General features: G+C 36.3%; 1 protein-coding gene across 1 annotated transcript in view; it reads left to right on the plus strand.

Moving 5' to 3' along the window:
* The window catches only part of LOC145671236 (uncharacterized), a 101,525-nt gene extending 74,946 nt beyond the window's left edge, over positions 1–26,579 (plus strand). The window contains exons 5-7 of the mRNA XM_081740136.1: positions 346–708; positions 8,079–8,173; positions 25,264–26,579. Coding sequence (XP_081596262.1) covers positions 346–708; positions 8,079–8,173; positions 25,264–26,371 — 1,566 coding nt within the window. The 3' untranslated portion in view covers positions 26,372–26,579. The remainder of the gene's footprint in view (positions 1–345; positions 709–8,078; positions 8,174–25,263) is intronic.
* Positions 26,580–26,786: the final 207 nt, after the last annotated feature.

Genomic DNA, 26,786 nt, shown 5'->3' on the forward strand with positions numbered 1-26,786 from the left:
TTTTATATACCCCACTTTTAAGTAATATAAATATTCTTCAATACTCTCCGCAGTAATTGAAAAAGACTCGGGAAGAAGTTTTAACTAAAATGTCGTTAGATACTGTTGTTTGTGATAGTCGTGTTGAAAAGTAATGGAATTCTCTCAGAACGTTGCTGTGAAGTGTGTTGCTCAAGTTTTGATTCAGAAGTGGAGACTGATACATATGTTTTTGTTTTTTAAATATTATGTTTTAAATGTAAAATGCTGTGTTCACTACTCTTGCAAGGAACGCGTTTGATCGAAAATACATTAATATAAGATGTTTGATTATAAGTGTTTTATTTTATTTTATTTATTTTTCAGTGTTCTTCCAGTAAGACTACGTTGAAATGGTTATCTGGAATTTCAGTGTTAGACTTCGTATTAGTTCTGTTGGCGTCAATGTTAGTTTATGTGCATATGCAGGAACTAGAAAAAGACATTTTCAATAGCTGGGCTATGCCTTATCTTCTGATGAATGAAGAATTTCTGACCAGAAATTATGACATTTATTGTGCGGTGTTTGGTGTACTTTATTTAATGACAAGAGCTCTTCTGTGTGAGCGTAGTTTATTTTATAGTTCAAATGCAGCTTGTGCATTTCTTTGGTTAATGTATATTTTATTTGGACGATTCGATCATGCATACTATTTTGCAATTGATGATAAGAGTGCAAGTGTAATCAAGGTAAGTGCTGCGTCTAGGGGAGAGAAATGTTAGGAAGTAGTAGTGTAGTAGTATGTTCCAGAGTGAAGTGCACAATAGTTAATAGTGTTGTGTAACGAAATATTCAGAATCAAAATCAACGTGACACTATTATTATCTAATAAATGACGATTTAGAATTCAAAAAATGACGCTTAGCATGTTTGAATTTTTTTGTATTTTTTATGTTTCTCTAATGCTAGCAGTAAACATAAGTGTCGAAGTTGCCGTACGTACAAAAATGGTCAAGTTATAGTAGGTATTTGGGAGTAGTATTCTAGTGGAAACGCATTTAAGAACACACCGAATATACTGTCCGATTATTACAAAATTTTCCCACAGAAAGTGTTTCTGTGTACGGGATACTAGTTTTGAAGGTTCTGGACGCCGGTCACAGTAAGACCGATCTTCAGGGCTTGATGCTAGTAGCTTGTCAGTCGTAGAATATCGTAAGTGTATTTGTATGTGCGAATTTGTTCTGTATCACAGGATGCCAGAGAACACCAATAAGTAGTGACCTCGAGTGTAGGGTATAATGGAATTGCGAGAAGCCGAGAAGCATTTTCGAAGATTCTCGATTGCATGGGTCGTGATGAGTCGTTGGTCCATACCTCGTTCAAATCCCACGTTAAGGTGTCAACCTCTCATATAGCCTCGATTTTGATGGGGACTCTAAACTCAAATCCAACCAACCAAGCCAATCCATGGATGCTGTGAACGCAGCACAATTCAAATATAATAAGCAAGCTACGAAAACGAAAAAGGGAAACGAAAATACTTAAGGAAATTGTTAATCCATATATCCTACATTTTATACTAGATAACTAGCCTTTGACTAGCAGGGGGCTCCGTCCCCAGACTCCCGCGTTTGCTCGGCCTACAGTCTCGCATCTTTTATGTATCAGCCTTTGCATCAACAGTGATTTCGTGAATTTGCTCTTCATATTTCCGGAATTTGTTCAGCTGAGGTCATTGTCCCCACGCCCCCGCCTTTGCTCGGCCTACGGCCTCGCACCTCTTAAACCCACAATTCTACCGAATTTAAAGTATTTTTCCTATTTCAACTATCTAAAAGATAAGATTTTGTATCCCAAGAAAACACCTATTTAAATAACATGGAGATTTCTTCAACCTCCTTTAGACCCTTAAAAATTAAAAATATTCACTTTTGGCAATTTTCCTATAGGTTAGTGCCGGAAGGCTACAATCATGCCAAAATTTTATCATTCTAATCCTGCCGGAAGTGTATAAACATTTTGGGGTGTAGAAAACGTCTCATATAAATAAAAACCACTCTAAAGACGTCCATAAAACCACTCTAAAGTTGAAAATTTTTATTTTTACTGACTTGCTTAGGTAAAGATAACGAAAACGTACAAGCATACCGAATTTCACGTTTGTATTCCAAGTACCTAAAATATGAGATAATAAGTCCAGAAACAGGCCCATTTAATAATATGGGGAATTTCTTCATCTCCCCTTTAGACTCCCTAAAAAATTAAAAATATTCACTTTTGGCAATTTTCCTATCGGTTAATCCCGGAAAGCTACAATCATGCCAAATTTCAACTTTCCAGGTCAACCGAAAGTACCCTTTTAATTTATGTTAGTTCATGTAGTTTTATGTGTAGTTAGGATTTTTTTTTTTTCCCCAGTGAAATCGAAGTTTCCCACAATTTACATTTGTTAATTTTATCAAAGGAAATTGGAATAATCCTAAGTTCCCATACTTCATGTTTGCAAATAATGAAAGTTAAAAAGTGTCCCAGTGTGCACCAGCCCATGTAAGAAACTAAGTATATATATTATACAATAGTTTTCATAGTTTTGTGTCAATATCTTGTAGTTCAACGCCTTCAATTTTATAACTCGGTTGTCCTTATTGAAGATTTTTCCAAAAGTATATTTTAATTTTCTTTTTAAGTAAGGATATTATTTGGTATATATATATATATATATTTCTTAGTAGTCTGCCGTAAGTTAAAATGATTATTGAACTTAACATATTTAAATTGTAAATTGTATTATAATACTACCTTTTAGCAATTTTATTTTTTGTGTCTTATTGCAACAGTGAATATCTTTCTCCTTTTTAAAGGTAGTGTTTATTTTATGTGTGCATACACAGGACATACTGTGCATACGTACAAAATAAATATTTATTAGTAAATCGAATAGCAAAATAATGGATTCTGTCAACAAACTCTTATTTTGATAGTATATAGGATAACCATACATAATACTATTTAGGCTCTATTTACATAGATAGCTCTTATACCTTTCCCTTGTAATCTAAAGAGTGATTGTATTTTTGATTTGTAAATATATCTCCAAATAATATGTTTATACAAGAAATTATTCTATATCTAGATATACGCATTGTACATTATTTTTAAATTTGTGAATAGGATTTTTCTAAAGAGATAATGCATATTATAGAAGCTGTTTTCTTTTCTACACTTTTAATGTAGGTCCATTGTACATTTATAATTGATACCAGGTCAGATGTGAATCAGTCTTCACATATATTAAGAAAAATAGTAGTTTCTTTGTGAGTAACGTAGAACACAATATTCTGTGCTTGTACTATTACTTTCTTTTACATTTACTGACGTAACGAGGGTCGATCAATAAGGGTGTGCCTTGACTATGAAGGGGCAGAGATAAAGGGGGCGAAAATCACACATATTGTATATAGTTAGACCTTTTCCACATAATCACCGTGCAAAATAACACTTCTGCAACCAGTCTTTCAGACTCCATAGCCCTTCTTTGTAGAAAGCGTCAGAGTAACTAGAAAACTAGTGCTTTACTTTGGAAATGACTTTCGCATCTGAAGAAACACTCCTTTCTTTTAGCGACTGCTTTATTGGGAAACAAGAAGTCTGGATGCGCGAGATCAGAAGAATATCTCGGATAGGACAAGGACAGTAATTGGTAGTCGAGGCTTTGCACAAGTTTTTGGACAAGTAGCATTGTCCATAAGAGGCGAATACCTTTGATAAGCATGCTACGGCGCTTTACCTTTAGGTCATCACGAAGTTTTTCCAGAAGACACCTGCAATATTCACCAGTCACACTATGCCCGTAAGTTAAGTAAAGAGTAAGAATAATTCCCTTGCAATCCCAGAAGTAGCTGAACGAAGTCTGCCTTCTCTCGGTTTGTCCTCCCAAAATCAAGCACACACTCTCAACTGGCTCTTCCATGGTTTAAGAGTGTTTAAGGATGGGCACGTGCTACCATAAACAATTTAATCTCGTCATAGATAAGATATGCTTGGCCTTCGTCCCCTTCAGATGTACAAATTTTGATTGCTCGATATTTCACTTTTGACAGTCCAACACACAACTTCCATCTAATTTGTACTATTGCTATATATATCTAACATATTGACCGGCCCTCGTATGATAGATATATTAATATACAGCTGTCTAAAATTTTATACTGCTTAATATTGCTGTAGTTTTTTATTACGCTCATTTAGTAGTTGCTTTCTTGATTTAATTACTGTGTTCCTAAGTTTTCTATGCTCATTACTAATACTTACATTTTGGATTCTTTTTTACCAGGGAGTAACATTCATTTCTTACATTATACTTCTCGAGTATATTCTTACTTTTCCAGTATGATTATCTTCAGGCATTTACTGTCTTTTTTTCTACAGGCTTTGTATGATTTTACTATACATACAACAATTTTAAGTACTTCGTATGGACACTTGATTTACTGTTCATCAATACTGGGTTAGCATTTAAAGAAAATTTTGTTTTCCTAAAAGTATTCATTTAAGCTTGGTTTCATCCTTATGAGTAACATTTTTTTAAAATTTATTGTCGTACAAATATTACGTATATTGATTTCATATTTATTTATTTATTTAACAATCACCAGATACAACTCAGAGGCCATTTTATACTGGATGTCTAACAACAACAATTATAAGAAAGTTAATCTCTAATAAAGATCCATAATATCTAAACGGTACAAACACAGTTTTTGATTTAGATATCACGTAGTCTAAAAAGTATTGATCCATTGGAATTCAAAATAGAGAATTGTGATTTGAAAATTATATTACGAAACCAGTAATGTACCATTTTGCTAGATGGCCTGCAATTTTTCCGGCAACACCATAATCTTGTCGCTATAGAACTCCTGTGATTTCTGATCAGAATTGTTTTTTCACAGAGTTCTTTTCAAACTAACTTAAACACCATTCAAGGAGTTCTGCAGAGACCGAAACAAATGATAGTCTGACAGTGCTGAATCCAGGCTATATAGTTTATGTATTAAATGTTCCCAACAGTTCTCTCAATTTCTGTTGGCTCTTGTATGCAGTCTGACGTTGTCAGCATAGCGACACCCTTTCCATTGACCAGTTCCGGTAATTCCTGAATTACTAGGTGCACTCGCGCCAATTATCGACAGTACAGGTCTGAATCTATCACGTAGCGTAATGCACGATACAGTCCCAACTCCACCAAACGCACAGCATAAACCTGCTGGGTGACGATGAGGGTTGGCACAGACTGTAAAGCTTCTCGCTTCGCTTCCCCCCCCCCCCACACACACACATTGCTGTCATAGGTTATCTACTTTTCATCACTCGTGATCAGCTGATTTAGGAATTGCAGGCTTTCCAGTGCTCCTGCATTTCCTATTTCTCCTATATATTTGCGTCTCTTCCTATAAACTCCTATATTTCCTATATTTTAACGAATCATCCTATATTTTTGTGGCATTGTGCTACTTCCACTTGTAAAAATAATATAACAGCATTAATGGATGCTGTGCAGAACGCCTGGAGAAAGTATAAAGATTAACTTACTTAAAAAAGTGCAGATCCAAAGAGGCTGCAGTGGCAAAGATTTTCAGAGAAGTGCGTTAAATGCAAAGCAAGAAGCTATATCAAAGGAAGTTTCAAAGAGTGAATCATCTCTGAAAAAATTAAATGAAATGCCGACGAAACAGTACAGAAGAAAATGGAAGTAGCTACTAGACTGATGAAAGATGCTCAGATAAGAGTATCTTCTGCGCTATCAGATAAGGACATGGCTGACGTCAGTATTGTCCAGGCAATGATCCAGACCGCATCCTTGAAGATGAATGAAAAAATTCAAGACGAGCAGAACAAAGAGACACAGAAGATAGCAATAAGTTCAGGCACTGAAGAAAATGAAAATTACACTGGTACTGTTGTACATATTTCCGTAGATGCACTAAGTTCTGTGTGCAATTGGTATTTAGATATTTACAAACCAACTCTTCGTATAATGTGTTTTGTGATGTTTTAAATGAATTTTGTATTGACTTTTACAACTTATGCATATTACTTGAAAAATAAATAATAAATAAATAAAAGGAACTAACATAGAAATGATAGGATCTTGCAAGTGATTAAATTAGTCACATCTTGGAGACGTATGTTTAAAAACACTGATTTTCTGGTTCAGATCCTTTTTACACTTTCCTTCTGGTCGTTGCTTAGCACTGTGGGCTACGTACGAAAACACTAAGAATAATTATCCATTTAGTTATATTTAGAGTAGAATGTATGTTCATATAACAATTGGTGTAATTTCCGTGATTTTTATTATTATTATTATTTCTACCAATTGGAAAAGTGAAATGTTTCTTCCAATCGGTAGAAATATTGTTATATGAGTTCCTTTGTTCCTTGTTCTTTTAAAATGTTCGAAATGCACAAATGTTTCTTCAAAATGTATCAGTAAATAATTGAAATCTTCCTTTCTCACAGCTTCACGAAAACCTCCTATATTTTTTTGTTGTGATTTCCTATATTCTTCTCCATTAGCATTGAAAAGGCTGGAATTGTTCGAGTTCGTTATGTTTCAGTACAAATTCGCAGGTAGAACAGGGTGCCCGACCAGTCGTGAAACCTGTTAATAAACCATAGCTTTCGTATACCGGGAAGAAACCGGGAATAAGCCGTGAATTTCGTTATCAGATTTTGAAAATCTAGAAAATTTCTAAATTAATAGAGAAAAATTATCAAAAGTAAATAAGTCATTTTGAGTCGCAGAGGGTCCGCGGTGGCTCAGTGGTAGAGCGTTCACCTCTAGTGCATGGGGTTCTTGGTTCGATCCGAGCTCGCGCCAAGTGAGCTTTGTGGTGGACAAAACACAGTATGCGTGGGTTTTCTCGGGGTTCTCCCGTCTCCCCCCACTTTCTTTATTTTATCATTTCATTGATTTTTCATTATCACCGTCTTCTTTAGCCTAACCGGCACAACCGTGGACGTAAAAGATTTCATTTTCCTTTGAGTCGTAGAACTGTGGGTCGAACTGTTTAAAATTTAAAAGCTGGAAGAGAGGGATGAGTGGGGCGCGCCGTGATTTCCACACTGGCTATTTTTATTCTCGTGTGGTCAACAAGGATAATCTTTCCAGGGAATGACAAATGTAACAATTGCACTTCATTGCAGCAAAAAGTACTCAGCCGATCGAGCTGAAATTTAGTACACTGATGGAAGGACGCTACTGAATATAGAATAAGGGCATGGTTATTAAATCGCAGAAAACTATATTCTATATAAATGCATGTATGTATGTTCCAGCATAACTATGCAATGTCTGGATCAAATTCCCATTTAGTACACACACGACTAACAACCTAGAAAGAAATTCATTGCGATTAAGACATTCGTAGGGGGTGGGAAGAGGATGACGTAAAATAATCAGAAATAACCAATATCAGTTGGGATCGCCCAGATGAATAGAGACGTTCTTAATGTCGTATGTTTGGGGGCGTGAGATGAGGGTAGGTAGAGGATGACATGTAAAAACAGATGAAAACGGCTGATTTTAATGTCGAATCCATAGTTTCGAGGTCTCTGAGATAAATAGTGACACACTCGATGCCCTTTAAGCTGTAATTAACCTTCCCCCCCACATCACCATGGGGGTGAGAATGGGCGAAAAATGAATGTCCAAAATGACCGACATTAGTGTCGAATCCATAGTTTTAGGGGTTGTTGAACTGATTGGTGACTTTCCATATGACATTTAAGCTTAAGTTTAAGCAAGAACGGTATGTCATCTGCCCCAGGTTGACTTCCCGAACTACACTTGTCCTCGATTCCCTAATAACTTCATAGTGATCACTCCAATAACTAGAACGTGAAGCAGAGATGGTAAAATTTTCACTGGACAACAGATAAGTCACATTTTCACGGTTTGAAAAAAAAAAATGTGAAATGAAAAAAACGTTAGTTTTCGATCTATCTTGTTATTTATGAATAAGAGTGCAGGACATTGCAAAGGGAAATGTTTTGAGAAACCTTTGAAACATTACTTTATTTCAAATAAGTTTTACCTTCCTTTCTTTTTAAGGTACTTCTATCTGTATCAGCCTTTGCAGGAAGTTCTTGGTGTGCTATAAGATACTACAGAGATCGAAACAGCTACGAATCAGTATCGCGTAGAAGGTAAATAATGACAGAGTAGTGCAACAATACTATAGAATGTAGTGTTTAGAACTCTTGACAGAGGTAAGATATCAACCGCAGTTTAAATTTGTTTTTTAAAAAATAAAATAAAATGTTTAAAAACGAAGTTAACCATAAGCTTGAGTGAAACATTTTTTCATGATCCAAATTGATCGTAAAACTTAACTATAGTGCTGGCAACAGCTCTTACGGAGCCAGGACTTACCAACCAGATTATGGCAATCATGCCTTTGAAGTGATGTGTGGTCAGCATAAGGTCAATCAGACTTACTTCTATGTATATTTAATATAAAGGAAGTTATTTAAAAAAGGTTTAAATTGAAAAAAAAAAAATTACTAACCCTGCCATCTGGTGACATTTGGTAAGTACGAACGGTAATCCCCAAATTGACCTCAAATGATATAGATACTCATGTACAAGGATTCGGTTCTTACTTAAATGTTCTAATATGTTCAGATTCTTATTATGTATTATCATCATTTGAGAACATCATAAACTTCCCAGTCGGCATCAGTTACTAGTGAATTCTTACCATTGAAGCCATATAACAAATATCACGGTTAATATATGAAGCAGGTAAACTGACAATGTGGAAGTTCGTTTTATTTTGTTAAAAGGATATGGATATGAGTATATTCGAATATTGGACGCATTTTTAAAATAATAATGTGTTAATAAAATTAATTGAATAATTATTTTTCTCCTTGTATTATTATTTCGTTGATTCTGAAGCAACGTAGCTGCTAATCGCATTCCTTTGCGCGTGGTCTCGAATCTTAATTCCTGATGTGGGTATACCTAGTTATCTCATAAATACTGTCACAAGTTTGAATGTGAATAACACAGAGAGTATTAACATCACGGCAGTTTATTTTGGTCATGTTTTTACATTGATATGTTGTACACCTGAAGCACCAATCATTTTTCGAAATGTACTCCCTTGGCCTTGATGCAGACACGAAGTCTGTCCGGCCACTGGTCAATGGCATTTCGCACCACGTCCATGGAAAAATTGTTCACTGCTCGGGTCAAGGATTGTTTCAGACTGTCGTCAGATGGATGCCGTTTATGGCAGCCCTTTGCCTGAAGGATTACCCAAAGTTTGTAGTCCAACGGGTTAAAGTTCGGGCTGTTAGAAGGCCAGAAAGGTGGAAATGAAGTCGGAGACGTTCCGTGCCAGCCACTCCTGGGTTGTTTTCGCTTTGTGGCCTGGAGCGGATTCCTGCTGGAAGGTCTACCTTTCTTTCTCCAGGGAACAGAACAGACAGGTAGCCGACAGTGGTTTCACTATGGGTGTTAGCACTGTGTCCCGCTGTGTCCTGGTATACCTTGGCAGATGTTTTAATACCTTTTTCGCAAAAATGCAGCTGGGTTGTGCCTGAGTAGCTCACTCCCCACCAAACCATCACTAAGGCAGGATGATATGCCGTCTGAACCCTTGGAGCTGCCTCAGCAGCTGCAGTAGATGACGTGGCATACACACGGTCATTTTGGGCGTTTTAGGTCTGCTCAATTGTGAACACTTTTTCGTCAGTGAACAGAATCTTTCGGTGCAGATTGTTGGTGTAACGCCGCAACAGTCTTTGATTTAAGGACCCTCTAGGACATTAATGTTTGGGTCAGAAAGTGACCAGTCCGCCTCTTATACGCCCGTAGATGTAGGTCACTCCTGAGCACACGAGACATGGAATTTCTGCTGATGTACTACTATGAGCAAAATAAATGACGCGTCTCTTTATTTTGAAGTTTTTTGAAAATATCTCCGTTTTCTTTATATGTTCGAAATTTCGGAAGGTTTCCCCAGCAGGACAGGTTAATAACAAACCCGTTTGTGATATTTGTGTTAGATATTAGCTTAAAATAAATAAATTAGAAGCAAACAACATTAAATCGACAGAAATCTCAAAAATTACCAACTCTGCTAAAGTGGGAAATTTTCAAGAACGAGAGGGAATTCTGCAGTACAATACGAAGCAGCGACATCTATGTCATTGACAGAAACGTGGATTAAATCTACAAACGAAAATTTAAAACGAAATATTTCTAATATGTCTTATTACGTGCATTATCTGCAAACTCCAAATATATGAATATATGCCAAGTGTTAACGTAAAGATAGAGCAAAAAGTGGAAATTATCTATGGAAAACGACGAATTGGTAGCGCGACCGTAATGAAAAATCGTCTTTACCGGAACAGGCTCAGTTTACGTAAAAAAACAAATAACTCAGTTAGTTAGAGCAACGGGGCTGTGTGCCGAAAGTAGTGGGTTCAAACCCCATGATAGTGCTGTTGTCATTTTTATTACTATGGTTATTTTATTTATTTTTTTATGTGGGAAAGAATCAAATTGTAACATATGTGTAAAACTCATGACGATACCAAAAAAAGAAAAAATGCTATTGTCGCATTTGCATTAGTGTTCCTAATTTCTGTTTGCAAACAGTTTCGTAATTATTTCCCGTGTGCTCACTGCTCACTATATGCTCGCTGGCGCATAACGAATGTTTCCCGGTAAATGTTAATTCTAATTTGGAGAATTTTATAAAGTTTAACAATTTTTCTCACTAGATAGTCTTCTATCTACTTGTTTGGATATTTTGATAACAGATTTCACTATTAAATGTTTAATTTTCCCTAGATGTTCAATTACGGAAAAGTTTTACAATGTATTTGTATAGAATTGAAATTGTTTTGAATTTACCACATGAGATAAGTAGCCCGAAGGAGGAAAACTCAAGTAATTGATATTCTACGTAAAAGCAACCTATTGTAGAATGATGATACTTCTTACCTTCAGCACATAATTTTTACGTTAGAGAGTCAGACAGAAAAAATTCCTGGTTTTTCCTCCCCTATGACCTCTACATACCATTGTTCGTCTCAAAATTTCGGTGCTTCAAAAACATTCATATAATAATAATAATCCTGAATATGCCATCCTTACATAATGTAAGGATATCTTAGTTTCTTAGTTTAAATCTTAGATATCTTAGTTTAAAATTATTTCTTTAGTAATTATTTGAGCAACCATGTAGGAGGGGGTACGACGTTTTATTTTGTTCCTCTCATTTCAGTACCCTTCCAACAGAAAGTAATTTCTGATAAGCAGGGCAGACAAAATGAATAAGAAATATATTTACAGCATCCTCTCCCCTTTCATGATTGGAATATCACGTAGCATTTTTTATTCTACCAAAGATAGCCCTACACGATTAGGGGTAGGTAACTAAAGAAATACCTAATATATAGCGCCCCTTGATAGTAATATTACCGTTTCTTTATTTGTGAGCCCCTACACAATCAAGGGTGAAAAAAAGAATAGGAAAAGTGTCTATTGATTCCAGTGGCGGATCCAGCACGAACTCCTGGGGGGGGGAGTGAAAGATTCTTTTGATGATGTGAAGCTGCACAAATTACCACTTAACTAAACTAAACATAATAGTGGGGTGAACCGGAACCCAGTCAGTTTAAATTGGTGTAAAAGTTTAATTTTGGGCTTCATATTAAAGTTTTGGTTTCAAATGAGAATTTCAGTCCAAGTGGTCAATGATCAAATCTTGTAGGGCTCTTCAGTGCAGGCTAATACGTCCCCCTTATGAGAAAAGGCAAAAATATTAAAATGTTTATAACTTTCGAATTTTTCGTCTATTTTAAAGAAATGTTTGGCTTCCTATTAAAGTGTTGGTTCCAAATGACAACTTCAGTCCGAGTGGACAATATTAAATTCTGGGGGGGGGGGCTCTTCAGTATAGGGGGCTACGGCTCCCTTATGGGAAAACGCAAAAATATTAAAATGCTTATAACTTTCGAATTTTTCGTCTATTTTAAAGAAATTATTAGCTTCATATTAAAGTCTTAGCTTCAAATGACAATTTCAGTCCGTGTGGACAATGATCAAAAAATCGGAGGGCTCTTCGGTGTAGGGGTTTCTGCTTCTTTATGGGACAAGATTCACGTAGTTGATATTGCAAAATTGTTTTGTAGACTTGAGTGGAAATTTGCACCATGTGGTTAATTTTACCTCTTATATTTTGCAGATTCAAATTCCAAGCAATAGTTATTTCGCAAAGCTAAAAGAAGGCACTTACTAGTTTCATTAAACTGAAATGTCTTTTATGAGAAGTCATGGAGCAGACAAACGAACAGGCACCCAAACGTTGGTTGAATCGGACGGTTGAAACTCGTTAAACTCTCTTCAATTATTATTATTATTATTATTATTATTATTATTATTATTAATAATAATAATAATAATAATAAAACATTCACCTTTGGTGCATGGGGTCCGTGGCTCGATTCCACTTCGCGCCAAGTGAAATTTGAGGTGGGCAAATACCGTGTGCATGGGTTTTCTTGGAATTTTCCCTTTTCCTCCCACTTTCTTCATTTCACCATTTCATTCATCATCATTCTCCCTTAACGTAGGTGCATAATCGCGCAACGTTAAACTAGATATTCCATTTAATTTTAATTTCAATAATAATAATAAACAATTTAACTGAAAGGACTGTAATTTATGTTGACGGCAATTATCATAAATATGCAACCATTATAAAAACAATGCTTTGAGTAGAAAGATAATCCTTTCCAAGTGTTAACAAATGCGCATGAGATAAGACATCTCTCGAGAAAGACACGAGACGCGCTTTGTGACATCCAAAATAAGACGTGACCAATGTTTTGGACACGAGATAACTTTTAAAATGTCTCATTTGTCTGGAATGTCTCGAAAACAAAAGTCTTAAGTTTTAAAATTATTTTTCAAGATCTATTTTCTCAAAAGTAGCTCTCTGCCTTAAAGTTAATAACGGCATTTGTGATTTAAAAAAGATAAACAATGCCTAAAGTTAATAGTTAACTTTTCGAAAAGAAGCTTTATTAATGGTGAACCTGAAAGATGTCCACAAACTTCGGGAGATGATTCGTGACATCAAAAGGAGACAAATGGTCCTTTGCAGTTTTCGAATTCAGCTTCGTTGTCGAGATACAGGGTTGCCAACTGGTCGTGTTTGAGAGACTCACTGGGAATAAATTCAACTCCAAGAATAAACTACTACTCATATATTTTTCAGGTTAATTGATTTATACCATGTTACAAGGTTAAATATTTATTTATGAAGTGTGTACAAAATTTGTCAGTGTCTTTTCTGAGAAAATCGTCGAGAAAAAGTCACCTCCAAGAATAAACTACCCCTCGTAAATTTTTCTGAGAGAAATATCTGATACTGCAATATAGGGTTGTTAATTAAATATTGATTAATGAAAAATAAACAAAATTGTTAAAAAAAACATTTTGGATAAAATAGCTTTTTCGATTTTCGGCTGTTAGTAAACCACACTTATTTTAGGCGGTAGGAAAAAAATTGGAAAATCTCCTGTAGGAATACTATGTAAACTCTTAAGTTTAAAATTTGATGTAGATACGTTGAACGGTATAGTCTCTAGGCGAGTGCACAGAAAAGTGTACCGGAAGGACGGGTATCGAAAAATCGCATTTTCGGTATGTAGACGCCATGAAGTATGTAAATTCGTTGAAATCTGAATTTGATATACTATTTTCACAATCACCATATTTTCTTCTCTCTTTTGCCGCTCGAAAAAGAAAAGCCTGAGTTTACCACAAAAAGCTAGGGAGTTTACCAAAAAATATTCAATTACAGGGCCACCGCACTAAACTTTTTCAATTCAATTCCTTAACTGTGTTAGGCCGCAATTGTTACTGAAGTGTGAAACCGTGGAGGAAAAACACCCCAAAGAGTAAATTACACCTCGCATATTTTTTTCAGGACAAACAAGTTTTGCCATATTGTTCGGCTATTAACGAAATATTTATTTTTTAAATATGAATAAACTATTTTGAGTCGTTTTTGAGAAAATCTCCCAGACAACACTCTCCACCAAGAATAAACTACCCCTCGCATTTTTTTTACGACAAACGAGTTATGCCATATTGTTAAATTATTAATGAAATATTTATTTATGAAATATGAACGAAAACACTTGAGTCCATTTTGAGAAAATCACAGAAAAAACTCACCCCTAAGTATAAACTACCCCTTGTAGATTTTTCTCAGATAAATGCCTTATACCACAAAATAGGGTTGCTAATTAAATATTGATTTATAAAAAAAAAAAGAAAACGATCGCTAGAGCCAGTTATGAGAACATATCTTTTTTCTATTTTCATCGTACAGGAAACTACCCTTGTTTTGGGAGTAGGAGGGAAATAAAAAATATATAGAAAATACTATGAAAATCTTAAACTAAAATTTGGTGCAGCTAAGTTGAACGGTATGGCCTCTAAGCAAGTGCACAGAAAAGTGTGGCGAACGGACGGACGAACAGATGGACATGTATCGAAAAATAACTTTTTTCGATATTAGAGGCTATAATACGTGTAAATTCGTTGAAATCTCAAATTTGATTTTTTTTTTCGATCACCATACTTTCTTCTCTCATTTTCACTCAGAACTACAGATAAGAGACACCTACTTTTACACATAGACATTTATTGATTTAAAACTGTTTTAGTTTGTGTCATTTCACTTCCAATTGAAAGGTTTTACCATGACTAACGGCATACCAATGACGAGACGGAAGTTTTGAGGAAGTAAATGCATTTAGAAGTTTAGACTGCATTATGCCTATCAGCCTGTTTTTACTTCTGCAATTGTTGACAGCTGTAATTTCGTCCAAACGCTACATGAAATAATTCTTGGTTGACGTCATTGTGTTACTATTTTAGTATTGTTCTCTTCAGACTTGGTTAAAGTTTCGTCTTAACGGTTATACATTTTTTTCTTTCTTATTTCATCGTTACACATAAGAATAAAATGGTGTGGTGAGTGGATAGATTCGGACCTACGAACATTGAGTTTTCATTCTTCCAACACTACCAATGGACCAAGCTTTGTCTTCACGTTTACGCACGGTTACAGGGTTTATTACGATTTAAATAAAATGGTTGGCTGTTAGAGTTTCCTGCTCACATATTTCGATAAAAAAAAATCATTGCTTCGTAGATACGTAGAGCAATGTTTAGATACACATTTTAGGAGAGTGCATTTTGGTGTATATAATAATTTCATGCCAGATAAAAGCTGGATAAGTCTTGATCAAATGTTTCATATGTGGTTCTCAATAATAGGTGTGCTCTATCGAAAGGTTCGGGGTGAAGTTCCAAGGTTCAGCATTGACTAGCAGTTTTTGCTATTAATAACCCTTTAACAATATTGGCAGTGGACAAAAGTTAGCCCTTGTTGAAGCTTTTTGCTTCTAATTTAGTTATTTTATTTTATTATTTAACGAATATATTGAAAATTGTCAGCAGGCACGCATGCAGTAATTTATTTCGGGAGGGGTCCGATTTTAATATTAGGATAAATTATAATAAAATTTTAAAAGATAATCTCCAAAATTAGGCTAAATTTACAGAAAATTTGGGATTTCAGAGGGGGTCCGGACCCCCTGGACCCACCCCTAAATGCGTCCTTGTTTGTCAGTAACGTTTCCTCATTTTGAAACCCTCAAAATCTTCGGATATGTAAAGGAAAACGAGCTATAGCCATTTTCGATAAAATATCACTCCAAGGAGACGCGACAGTTTTATTGCACATGGTGGTATCCCACGTTCACAAGGGCAAGAATTCATTCCCTTTGATTCTCTGCCATTGTGCTCTATCGAAAGGTTAGGTTTGTAAAATATTACTCCTACGAACAAGCATGATTGGCAGATAGACCCTACTGGACAGAACTCCACAGAAATGCATGCTGAACTTACGTTTATAGCTACCCTTTGGTGATTTGCCCTCAAGGTCAATCAAGTGGTAATTCAGTTCCGTCTCTGTTCTTAAGGCATGTTCGTATTACTTCAAACAGTTTTGATAATGAAAAGCATGCCTCGTAATATAACAGACTTCTTTCGCGTAAGAAATCGAAACTCAGTTGGTCAGAGCAACTAGTCTGTACGAGTTAGGTTGTTAGTTCGAGCCTAGTACGAGTAAGGGTTATTATTACTATTATTTTTATCTTTTTTAAATGAGGAAAAATCAAATTGTGTCATCGCGATATTAAATGTATTTGGTTAGGTAACTTTGTCTTAGCTAAACTTTAAACATCAGTAACCGTCGAAATTATTTCACTAACCGATCAGTCACTGAACATTTCAAAAACGTCAAACCAATGGCATAACATGAAGGTTAACATCTCCTCCGCAGTCCTTAGTTATGCGTCCGACTTTCAGGACCGTACCAAGGACCGGGCGACTGCCCGGGGCGCCAGAGAAAGAGGGGCGCCAAAACGAGCCTCAAAAAGTAAATTTTATAATGTGTTTTCTACTGACTTTTTTTGGTTTATATTCTTGTAAAGTAGTGGCAATTACATAATCTTCTAGCATTTCACCATGGAGGAAGAGAGTTTCATAGTACTACGGGGGCTGTATCGAAAAATTGAGAGATGGTATGTAGAATAAAGAGTGGCGGGGGAGTAAGTATTGTTTGTTTGCTTGAGTGTAGCGTTCCACGGCTATCCCTTAATGGCCGAAGGGGATGTGGATACTAATTATAGTGGAATCCGAACCACTTTTATCGTTCAACAGTAATCCACTGGGAATAGAACCCGGTACCACAGAAGGCAGGCGTGCTAGCCACTAGACCAAGCGGGAGGGGGGAGGCAAAGTTCGTATTGTTTATAGCGAGTCATATTCTTTGTGAAGTTTTCCTAGGTAATGAATGTCTTTTTGAAAAATGAGTTTAAAATATTAAAAACACTATGATAAAATGTAAAATATAGGCTAGTACTACGGGGAGGGCGCCAAAAAGGCACTTTGCCCAGGTGAAAATTTGGCCTGGTCCGCCCGTGCGTAATTTATGTATATTTTTGGCCTTGCAGCTTGTGCGGTCCCCACGCCACAGGGTTGCGGGGGCGCTATTTACGCCTACGCTTTGAACGTAATTCAATAACTGCTTAAGAAATTCTACCATCAGCGTGGAAACGGGAATATATATTTTTCTAATAGTCCCATAGAACTTTCACCCAGAACACCAGATGCAATTTTGCAGAATGGGCTATGGCTAAGTAGGAGGAGGATATGATGTTTCCTAAGTAAGTTTCTTTCAGAAAGTTTGCTATTTCTTTAACGGTGATGTAAATAAACATACTCATCGTTACTAGCCCGACACCAAACCATCCTGGACAAATCCCTCTAGACCAATGATCGGCAAACGTTTATTCTGCCTAATTTTATAAGCGATCAAGGGTGAAACACTTGTTAACGAAAGTAATGCTGTGTATACACTGCCTCGTTTCTGACAAAATATAAAGTGCTTTGTAATCTATAGACACTTTTCCTATTCTTTTTGTCACACTTGGTTGTGTAGGGCGGCCTCGAACAAATAAAGAAGAGGTAATATTACAGTCAAGGGGCGCTATAAATATATTAGGTATTTCTATTGTTACCTAACCTTAACGGCGTAGGGTCGTCTTCGGTAGAATAAATATTCTATTCGCGAAGGAGAAAAAGATACTCTAAATATATTTCTTATTTATTTTTTCTGTCCTGCTTGTGAGAAATTATACTTTCTGTTGGGAGGGTGCTGAAAAGAGAGGGGGGAAATAAAACGTCGTGCCCCCTCATACATTTTAAATTTTGTTACGTGGTTGCTCAAACTATTACTTAAGAGAGCACTTTAAACTAAGATGTCTAAAGTTACTACATTATGTAAGGGTGGAATATTCAGGAATAATAATAATAATAATAATAAATATGAATGTCTTTGGAGAGCCGAAATTTTGTGACACGAATCCTTACATGTAGATCTTTGAGATGAGTGGTCATAGGGGAGGAAAAAGCAGGATATTTCTCTGTCTGACTCTCTAACGTAAATATTATGTGCTGAAGGTAAGAAGCATCATCATTCTACAATAGGTTGCTTTTACGTAGAATATCAATTACTTCAGTTTTCCCCCTTCGGGCTACTTACTTCATGTGGTAAATTCAAAATAATTTCAATTTAAGACAAATACATTGTAAAACTTTTCCGTAATTAAATATATATTGGGAAAATTAAACATTTAATAGGGAAATCTGTTATCAAAGTGTCCAAAAAAGTAGTTAGAAGACTATCTAGTGAGAAACATTGTTAAACTTTATAAAATTCTCCAAATTAGAATTAACATTTACTGGAAAACATTCGTTATGCACCAGTGAGCATGTAGTGAGCAATGAGCACAGGGGAAATAATTACGAAACTGTTTGCAAACAAAAATTAGACACACTAATGCAAGTGCGACAACGACATTTTCTCTTTTTTTGGTATTGTCATGAGTTTCACACATATGTTACAATTTGATTCTTTCCCACATAAAAAAAATAAATAAAATAACCATAGTAATTAAATTGACAACGGCACTTCCATGGGGTTCGAACCCACTACCCTCGGCATACAGATTCGTTGCTTTAATTAACTGAGCTACTTGTTCTTTTACGTGCATGAACTTGTTCTATAGTAAAGACGATTTTCATTACGATTGTGCTAAGAATTCGTCATTTTCCATAGGTAATTTCCACTATTTGCTCTATCTATACGTTAATACTTAGCATAGATTCATATATTTGGAGTTTGCTGATAATGCATATAATACGACATATTAGAAATATTTCGTTAAAATTTTCGTTTGTAGATCTAATCCGCGTTTCTCTCAATGACATAGGTGTCGCTGCTTCGTATTGTACTGCAGATTTCCCTCTCGTTCTTGAAAATTTCCCACTTTAGCAGAGTTGGTAATTCTCGAGATTTCTGTCGATTTAATGTTTTTTGCTTCTAATTTATTTATTTTAAGCTAATATCTAACACAAATATCACAAACGGGTTTGTTATTAACCTGTCCTGCTGGGGAAACCTTCCGAAATTTCGAACATATAAAGAAAACTGAGATATTTTCAAAAAAAAAAAACTTCAAAATAAAGAGACGCGTCATTTATTTTGCTCACAGTTTTACATCTCAGCAGCCATCACGCTTTGTGTTCGAACAGGATTTCTTCGAATTCTTGCTGCGACTGCTTTCTGGACCTGCGGGGTTCGTACCGTTCATGGTCTGCCACTCCTTGCGCGGTCAGTTGCCGTTCCAATCTCGGTGTATCGCTGTATGGCGCGATACACGAATCTCTTGCTGATTTCTAGGGTTTTCAGGAGGTTGAAGATCTCACCTGCTGTCTTCCCGGCCTTGTGTGGTGCAATTATTGCTACACGATTTTGGTAATCTCCCCACTCCATCAGAACTCAGTACAATATCAACGTATGTCATGAACAGTCACACACACACTACATACTTCTTCCGCTTTATACAGATGGCAGCGGTGCCACTCCGGATGCCTACAGCGCCACTCCAAACATTGTGACAGTATTTATGATATAACTAGGTATGTGTTTCGGATTCCACGTTAAACTGAGTTTACGTTTCATATATGGTACTTAAAAGGAAAGTAGAATTCTAAGTGACCAAAGTAACTTTCCTTTCTTACACGACAGCAGTTGTAAAAATCGATAGGGCTAAGACTTTGATAATCTAGAAATATTTAAAATGTGTGTTATTTTTTCTAGGATATTATTATTAACCTAGGATATTATGTAGAATATATTATAATTAGTTGATTGACTAACTAACTCGCTCTATGGCCTATGGAACCCGGAGGTTCAATGCCGCGTTCACAAAAGTTCTCCACTGATTTCTATCCCTAGCCAACTGGATCCAGTTTCTACTTTGTATTCCTATTTCTGCGAGATCCATCTTAATATTGTCCTCCCATCTGCGCCTAGATCTTCCTAATGGTCGTTCTTCGAATAGTCTTCCAGTCAAGATTTTGAAAGCATTTCTGCTTTCTTCCACCCTAGCTATATGACCTGCCTATCTAAGCCTCCTAGACTTGAGGACCCTAACAATGTTCGGTAAACCGTACAAATTATGTAGTTCCCCGTTATGAAGTTTCCACCATTCCCGTTCCTTGGGTCCGAATATTCTTCTCAGGATTTGTTCTCAAATACTTTCAGTCTAATGTTCCTCCCTCAGAGTAAGCGACCATGTTTCGCAACCATACAGAACAACAGGCATGATTATCGTTTTGTGTATTTTAAGTTTCAAATTCCTCGACAGAATTCGCGACGACAAGAGATTTTAAATCGAATAATAACACGAATTCCCTGCTTTTAGTCAACATTTAATTTCTTCGTGAATTTGATTTTCGTCTGATAATATTCATCCTAGATATTTGAAAGTATCCACTTTATCAAAAGTATTATTTAATATTTTAACTCATCCATAATTTGCCGTATTATGATTACGATGCACTTCCATGTATTTAGTTTTCTCTGCATTTACTTCTAAACCCATGTCCCTGCAAGCATTTAATAAGACCTTTGCATTTCTTTCTATTACCGTATCATCCCTTATTAAATTTACATCATCAGCATACGCCATAACTTGAACACCATTCAACTGTTGGCCCTGGTTGCTATCTTTGATTTTCCTTATAGCGTGTTCCAGGATAAAGTTGAATAATAATGGCGATAACGCATTTCCTTGTTTCAGGCCATTCTCGACGTGAAAGCTCGTGGACAAAAATTTTCGTACCCGCATTTGTCTTTGGGATTCATTTAAACATACCTTAATTAATCTACTTAGCTTTTTCGGTATTCCAAATTCTGTAAGATCGTTGTACAATGTTTCTCTCCTAACCGAGTCGTAAGCCTTTCTAAAATCAATAAATAGTTGATGTACCGGGGTATTGTATTCCTACTTCTTTTTCGAGTATTTGGCGAATGGTAAATATATGGTTGATAGTTGATCAATTTCGTCTAAATCCGCACTGATAATCTCCAATAATTTCATCTGCGTATGGGGTCAATCTTGCTAAGAGAATGTTTGAAAGGATTTTATAGTGTTGATGAAGAGAAATGCCTCGATAATTATTACAGTCAGTTTAGTCGCCTTGTGAATTGGAACAATGATTGATTCTTCCCATTTTTGTGACAATTCTTCCTTGTTCCAGATAAGGAGAATGAGTTTGTGAATCTTGTTTCACAATTTTTCGCCTCCAGTTAAAATTAACTCAGCCGAAATTTCATCTACACCAGGAGAGTTTTGTTTCTTTAATTTCTTTATAGCAATTTCTACTTCTATTCGGTTGGGCTCTGGAATATACGGTTCCGCATTATGTATCTCCCTTTCTCCACGCACATTAGTTCTTGGCTGCATGATAAGCAAATCGTCAAAGAAATCTTTCCATCTATTTAAGATGCTATCTGTATTAGAACTGTTCCGTCAGCTTTCTTTAATATATAAGCATGAGGTTGATAGCCTTTCTTAAATTCGTTGATCCTCTTATACATGTCCCGAATGTTTATATTTTTACTATTATCTTCAAGTTCCTTAATTTTAGCTTTCTAAAAATAGCTCTTCTTTGTTCGAAAAGTTTTGGAAGTTTTCCGCCTGATGTCTACGAAATTTTGTATCGTTCTTTCATTCGGATTTTGTAGCCAACATAATTTTGCCTGTTTTCTCTTCTGTGCTAGTTTAGTGCATTCCTGGTCGAACCATGGTTTGTTCTTACCTACTTCCATGTGTTCCAATTTTTCTTTTGCTGAAGTTTTAATGCTATGTCTAATTTCAATCCAAGTATTCTCAACACTAGTGCAATCTGAATCTTCTAAAGCCGAGAATCTATTCGAAACTTCAATCTGGTATTCCTCTCTTACTTGACTCACTTCTAATTTCTTTAAATTAAATCTCTCCATTTTCAGACATCGAATATTTCCTTTATTCAACGATAATCTCTCTCTTATTATCGCTGCTACCAGGTAGTGATCAGTGTCACAATCAGCTCCTCTAAACGACCGGATATCAATTGTGCTCGACTGTCTTTTTCTATCTACTAAAACGTGATCAATTTGTTTGTTTTTCCGTCTAGTGACGTCCAAATATATTTATGAACGTCGCGATGTGAGAATTTTGTGCTCTTCACGATAAGATTTTTGAATGTTGTAAAGTTCACGAGTCTAACACCATTGTCATTACTTACCTTATGCAGACTTTCGTTTCCTATAGTCGGTTTGAAAATATCCTCTCGTCCAACCTTCGCACTGAAATCCCCTAATAGAATTATCATATGATATCGCGGGAGTTGGTCAAATATCCGTTCCATTTCTTCATAAATCTGTCTTTTATATCGTCATCCTTATCTTCTGTTGGGGCATGTACATTTAAAACAATAATATAACACAACCGACCCTTAAGAGTAATACAAGAAAATTTGTCAGTAACATTCAACCCGCTTAATTGCTGATTTTCGTTTATGAACGAAAAACCGTGTTCCTAATTGGTGATTTTTATTTCCTTCCCCGTAAAAGAACATAAAATTTCCGAAATTCACAGTTCCATTTCCTTCCCACCTAACTTCCTGAACTCCTACTAAGTCTATCCTGTATTTCTCCAACTCACTCGTTATGGCTTTTTAACGCGCCTGCTCTATAAAAACTTCAATATTCCATGTTCCAAATCTCATGTCCATTTTCTTTTGCTGAGGTCGTGCCAAGTTATCACCCCTTGTCCGAGGCTTCTGTGAATATTTCTGAACATGTTTTCTTTTTCTTTTTTTTCTTTCTTTTTTTTATATGATAAATTTGTTAGCCTTATCCAAACTCCCAAGCTGGAGGACCACTCCTTGTCTGTCCGCGACTGCTTATTCAGTATATTCGGAGCTAACCTCTATATCTAGTGGCGTTCTCCTCGATCCGCAACCTGAGGACGCCCCATGCTGTGGTGTCAGGAAACCACGTTACACGAATTATTATTATTATTAGTAGTAGTAGTATTACTACTACTATTGATGTATCTTCAGAAAACTAATATGACTAGACCAAAAGCATGACCAAAATGGAAATAGTACTAAATTATTTATTTTAATATTGTGCGGATTTTCATGTTTACAGAAAGGAATGATTCCAAGTTGATAATGCATTATTAAATTTAACAATTTTTGCAATAGAAGTATTTCGTTGGTGATCAATACAATCTTATGAAATGGATATGAATGCCCGATACCCTGATATTTTTATTTTTTTTTTTTTATTTTTTTTTTAAAGTTTTAATTTCAATGATGATAATATGTAATTGACACCATAAACAGAAATAGGAACTTAGTTTTTTGTTACATAGAGCCAATGATTTGTGTAGATTTCCATTTATATTCCTTGAACATTTCAGATTGAATTGACTTATTACAAGTTGTGGAACTGGATGGTTTTTAATGTTCTCATTTCAGCTCTAGTAAATATTAGCTGCTTTGCCTTCATATGAATGAATCTGTGGAGTTTCACCTTTATTCTGAATTTTTCCAGTTGTCTGGAGATATTTAATCCGACGTCTGATTTTTGTTAAATCTTTTTTTTTTTTTTTTCATGTACTTGACTCTCTTGTGCCATGATTTAAACGGCATGGTCATTTCCTTTTACAGAGGTTGATTTATGTATATTGACCCAAATTTGAGTGTGCCACTTACCTAGAAAATGTCGTGTTTCCACCACCGGTTCCATTCGATCTGCAGGCCTCCTCCGCTGGCTATTGCACGGCATCGGAGTTTTCATTGCAGGGGACTGCGTTGCAGCTAGACCATGGGTATTGCATCCCGCTCCTCTTTACAGGCTTTCCACACACCGCAGAAGTTGCGAACTCGAGGCACTACTTGAGAAATCTGAAAGCACAATAGTCCATTGGGGTAACATCTGGACTCTTGACAGGGATGTCAGAGAAGAGGATTGCCAAAGTTCCAGTTTCCTGTTTCATACGGCGATAAAATTCCAACGATGATTTCGCGGTGTGGCTGATGCCTTGTCTTGGTGCAGTTTAACCTGGTTCATGTTTTGTCCGTACAATACCGGGATTTCAGGCTGGTACAGTTTAATCCGGACATGAGTCTGGTAATATGCAGCATTGATTTTGAAGTTTCGCTACACCTTTTGTAGATCCAATTTGTCCCTGTACAAGAAACCAGCCATAATCAAGAACCCTTTTGGGAAACTCTACGCACTGGCGGAAGAATGTGCTTCGGGCCGTGGCGTCAATAGATCTGTATGTAATCGCACGAACTTTAGCACAGTCTGTGAGGTAAATCCACGCCTCATTAAGTGTAACAATAAGCTTTCAATGTTCACCCGCAAGATGATGTTCATATAGCTTCCTGCAGTTCCTTTTCCTCTCAGCCACATAATACGGTTTCAGGACGTGCACACTGCTCTTGCGAACGACCGCGAGGCGTAAATCCCCCTGTGAATGGCGCAATTGATTGTCACCTGTGATATGCATCATTTGATAGCTGTCGCACGCTGTGCGCGTGTATGCGGAGGGGAGAGGTTTCAGAGATTATCATACGCCGAACCACACGCTACAACGGCGGTTCCTCTTCATGGGAGGTCCGTTTCTAGTTGCTTGAGTCGATGTGGTGGGCCCAGGACTCTTGCCTCATATTTCTGTATAATACGGTTAACAATGGCACGACTTACACGAAAATTAAGCATTTGACACATTTCTACGAGGGCGACGGCACAATGACCCCTCCTAGAATCTGTCCAGTTTCGGGAGCATCAAACTACACTCGACCACACTATTCTACTGCATGATTAACGAAATACTGTTGCTTGCCTAGTGGCAATCTCACGACGATGGGTTGCGCATGCGCGGTACAGTTGCACATTAACTTCTACTGAATATAAATAAATCAACCTCTGTAATAATGTGGAAGTCCTGGATTCGAATTATGTGACCAATCATTTGAACTAAGTTCTTCGTAGTGTTTTATTTAGTTTACCAGGTGATGCTGGAATGGTTGCTACCTTTAGCATAGAGACACTCACCGATTCTTTGCATAAATTATTTGCTATCTTCCATTATTAATGGAAAACGATCCCTCCAACTATATATTTGAAGTACTAGAAATAAATAGATAAGAATGACAATTCAGCTTCTTCTTGTGTAATATTTGTGAATTATAATTCTAATTTATTTACTTTCTGCAGGGCTGTGGATAGAGTCGACATTAATAGGAGTAAGTCAGTGATGAAGAATTCTTCGTGGAGCAGTGGTATTATTGATTCGACTAACTCAGATTTGAATCGCTCAAATGTTTCTTTGAGCTATAACGTACGTAGTGGTGTGCATAAAACTGATTTTGTAGGATTGAGAAGTGAAGTAAAACCTGTGCAGCAAAGTGAAGAAGATGTGCATGATTCTGGAGTATGTGGTCTTGAGAATTTGAATATTGGTACGTCATTTAAAAGGACCAGAAGAAGTTCGCCTTTTGGAAGGAAAGTGTATAGAACTGACAGTAATGGCAGCTTGTTCAGGAATAGTGCAAACGGGTTCCTTCGTAATAAACCAGTTATTAGTCCTCCTCGTCTTCAACTTCGGAATATTACTCAGTCATCATGGGTGGCTGGAGGTTACTGGCAGTCACCTCTTCATGCACCTCCATCCCCAACAATGTGTTCCCCTGTCTTCCCTGGAATGGATCCAATAGGATATCCATTGTCGAGATCTTCTAGTCGCAGTTCGGGCTTCATTTCACAGTCAGGTCAATCACTGCCGTATGGACCTGGAAGTAATCCTAGTTCCAGAGCTGGATCTCAATGTGGAGATTACGATAGGTTTTCTGTATTTTCAGAGCCTCCGTATAATTCAGTATCACCTTATTACAGTCCATATGCTTTGTACGGGCAGCCAATGCCATTTTACTTTAATTTCACTAGCGGATACCCACAGTATGGGTTGCCCAGGAATGAACCTATGTATTATAATCGCTATTGGTTTTCTCCGAAGCCTATGATGAGGATGTATGATCAAGATTTTCGGTCTCCGTCAGAGTGCATTGTAAACAACTATTCTCCTAATAGTAGAGCCCGCGACTCTAGTGGAGATTCAATTCATTCAGTAAAATCTGATTGTAGTGGGAAAATAAACACTTTCAAAAAGGTTACTCCAAAAGTAAGTGTTCCTGATCGGTATACTATTTTCTCAGCTGCAAAAGAACATTTGTTTTTAACTATTTTATTTTGTAGTAGTCTCATATTTAATGCTTTGGTATTAAGTAGTATTGTTGTAGGCAAGGAAAATATTTTTCTATTATAGGAAATGAGACAATTAACTGGTAAAACTGTCAATTGGTGAAGACTACGTAGAAATTTACTTAAAATTGATATACGAATACTGCCATTTTTTAATATTTTTTTTATATTTGCCATGATTTTAATGTACAATCAGTGTTCTTTTTGTGCCATAAGTATTGTTTTATACATACTACCGTTAAACAGAAAATACATTTTTCTGAAGTTGGGAAGATTTGTTTTTGATCAAAACCATTTTGAAACTAAAAAAATAAATCACCTTTGGAGTTGCATGTTTGTTGAAATCATGTTTGAACTGTCACTAATATGGAACCAGCTCCGTTCGACATACTGACGTTTATTCAAGTTACTTATGATGACATGGAGATTGACGGCACTGGTTTCATGACGTGCACTGGTATTAACAGAGAAAAAGAAGA

This window comes from Thermobia domestica, chromosome 15 (genome assembly GCF_964235325.1).
Source record: "Thermobia domestica chromosome 15, izTheDome1.hap1.1, whole genome shotgun sequence".
In the NCBI taxonomy this organism is placed as follows: domain Eukaryota; kingdom Metazoa; phylum Arthropoda; class Insecta; order Zygentoma; family Lepismatidae; genus Thermobia; species Thermobia domestica.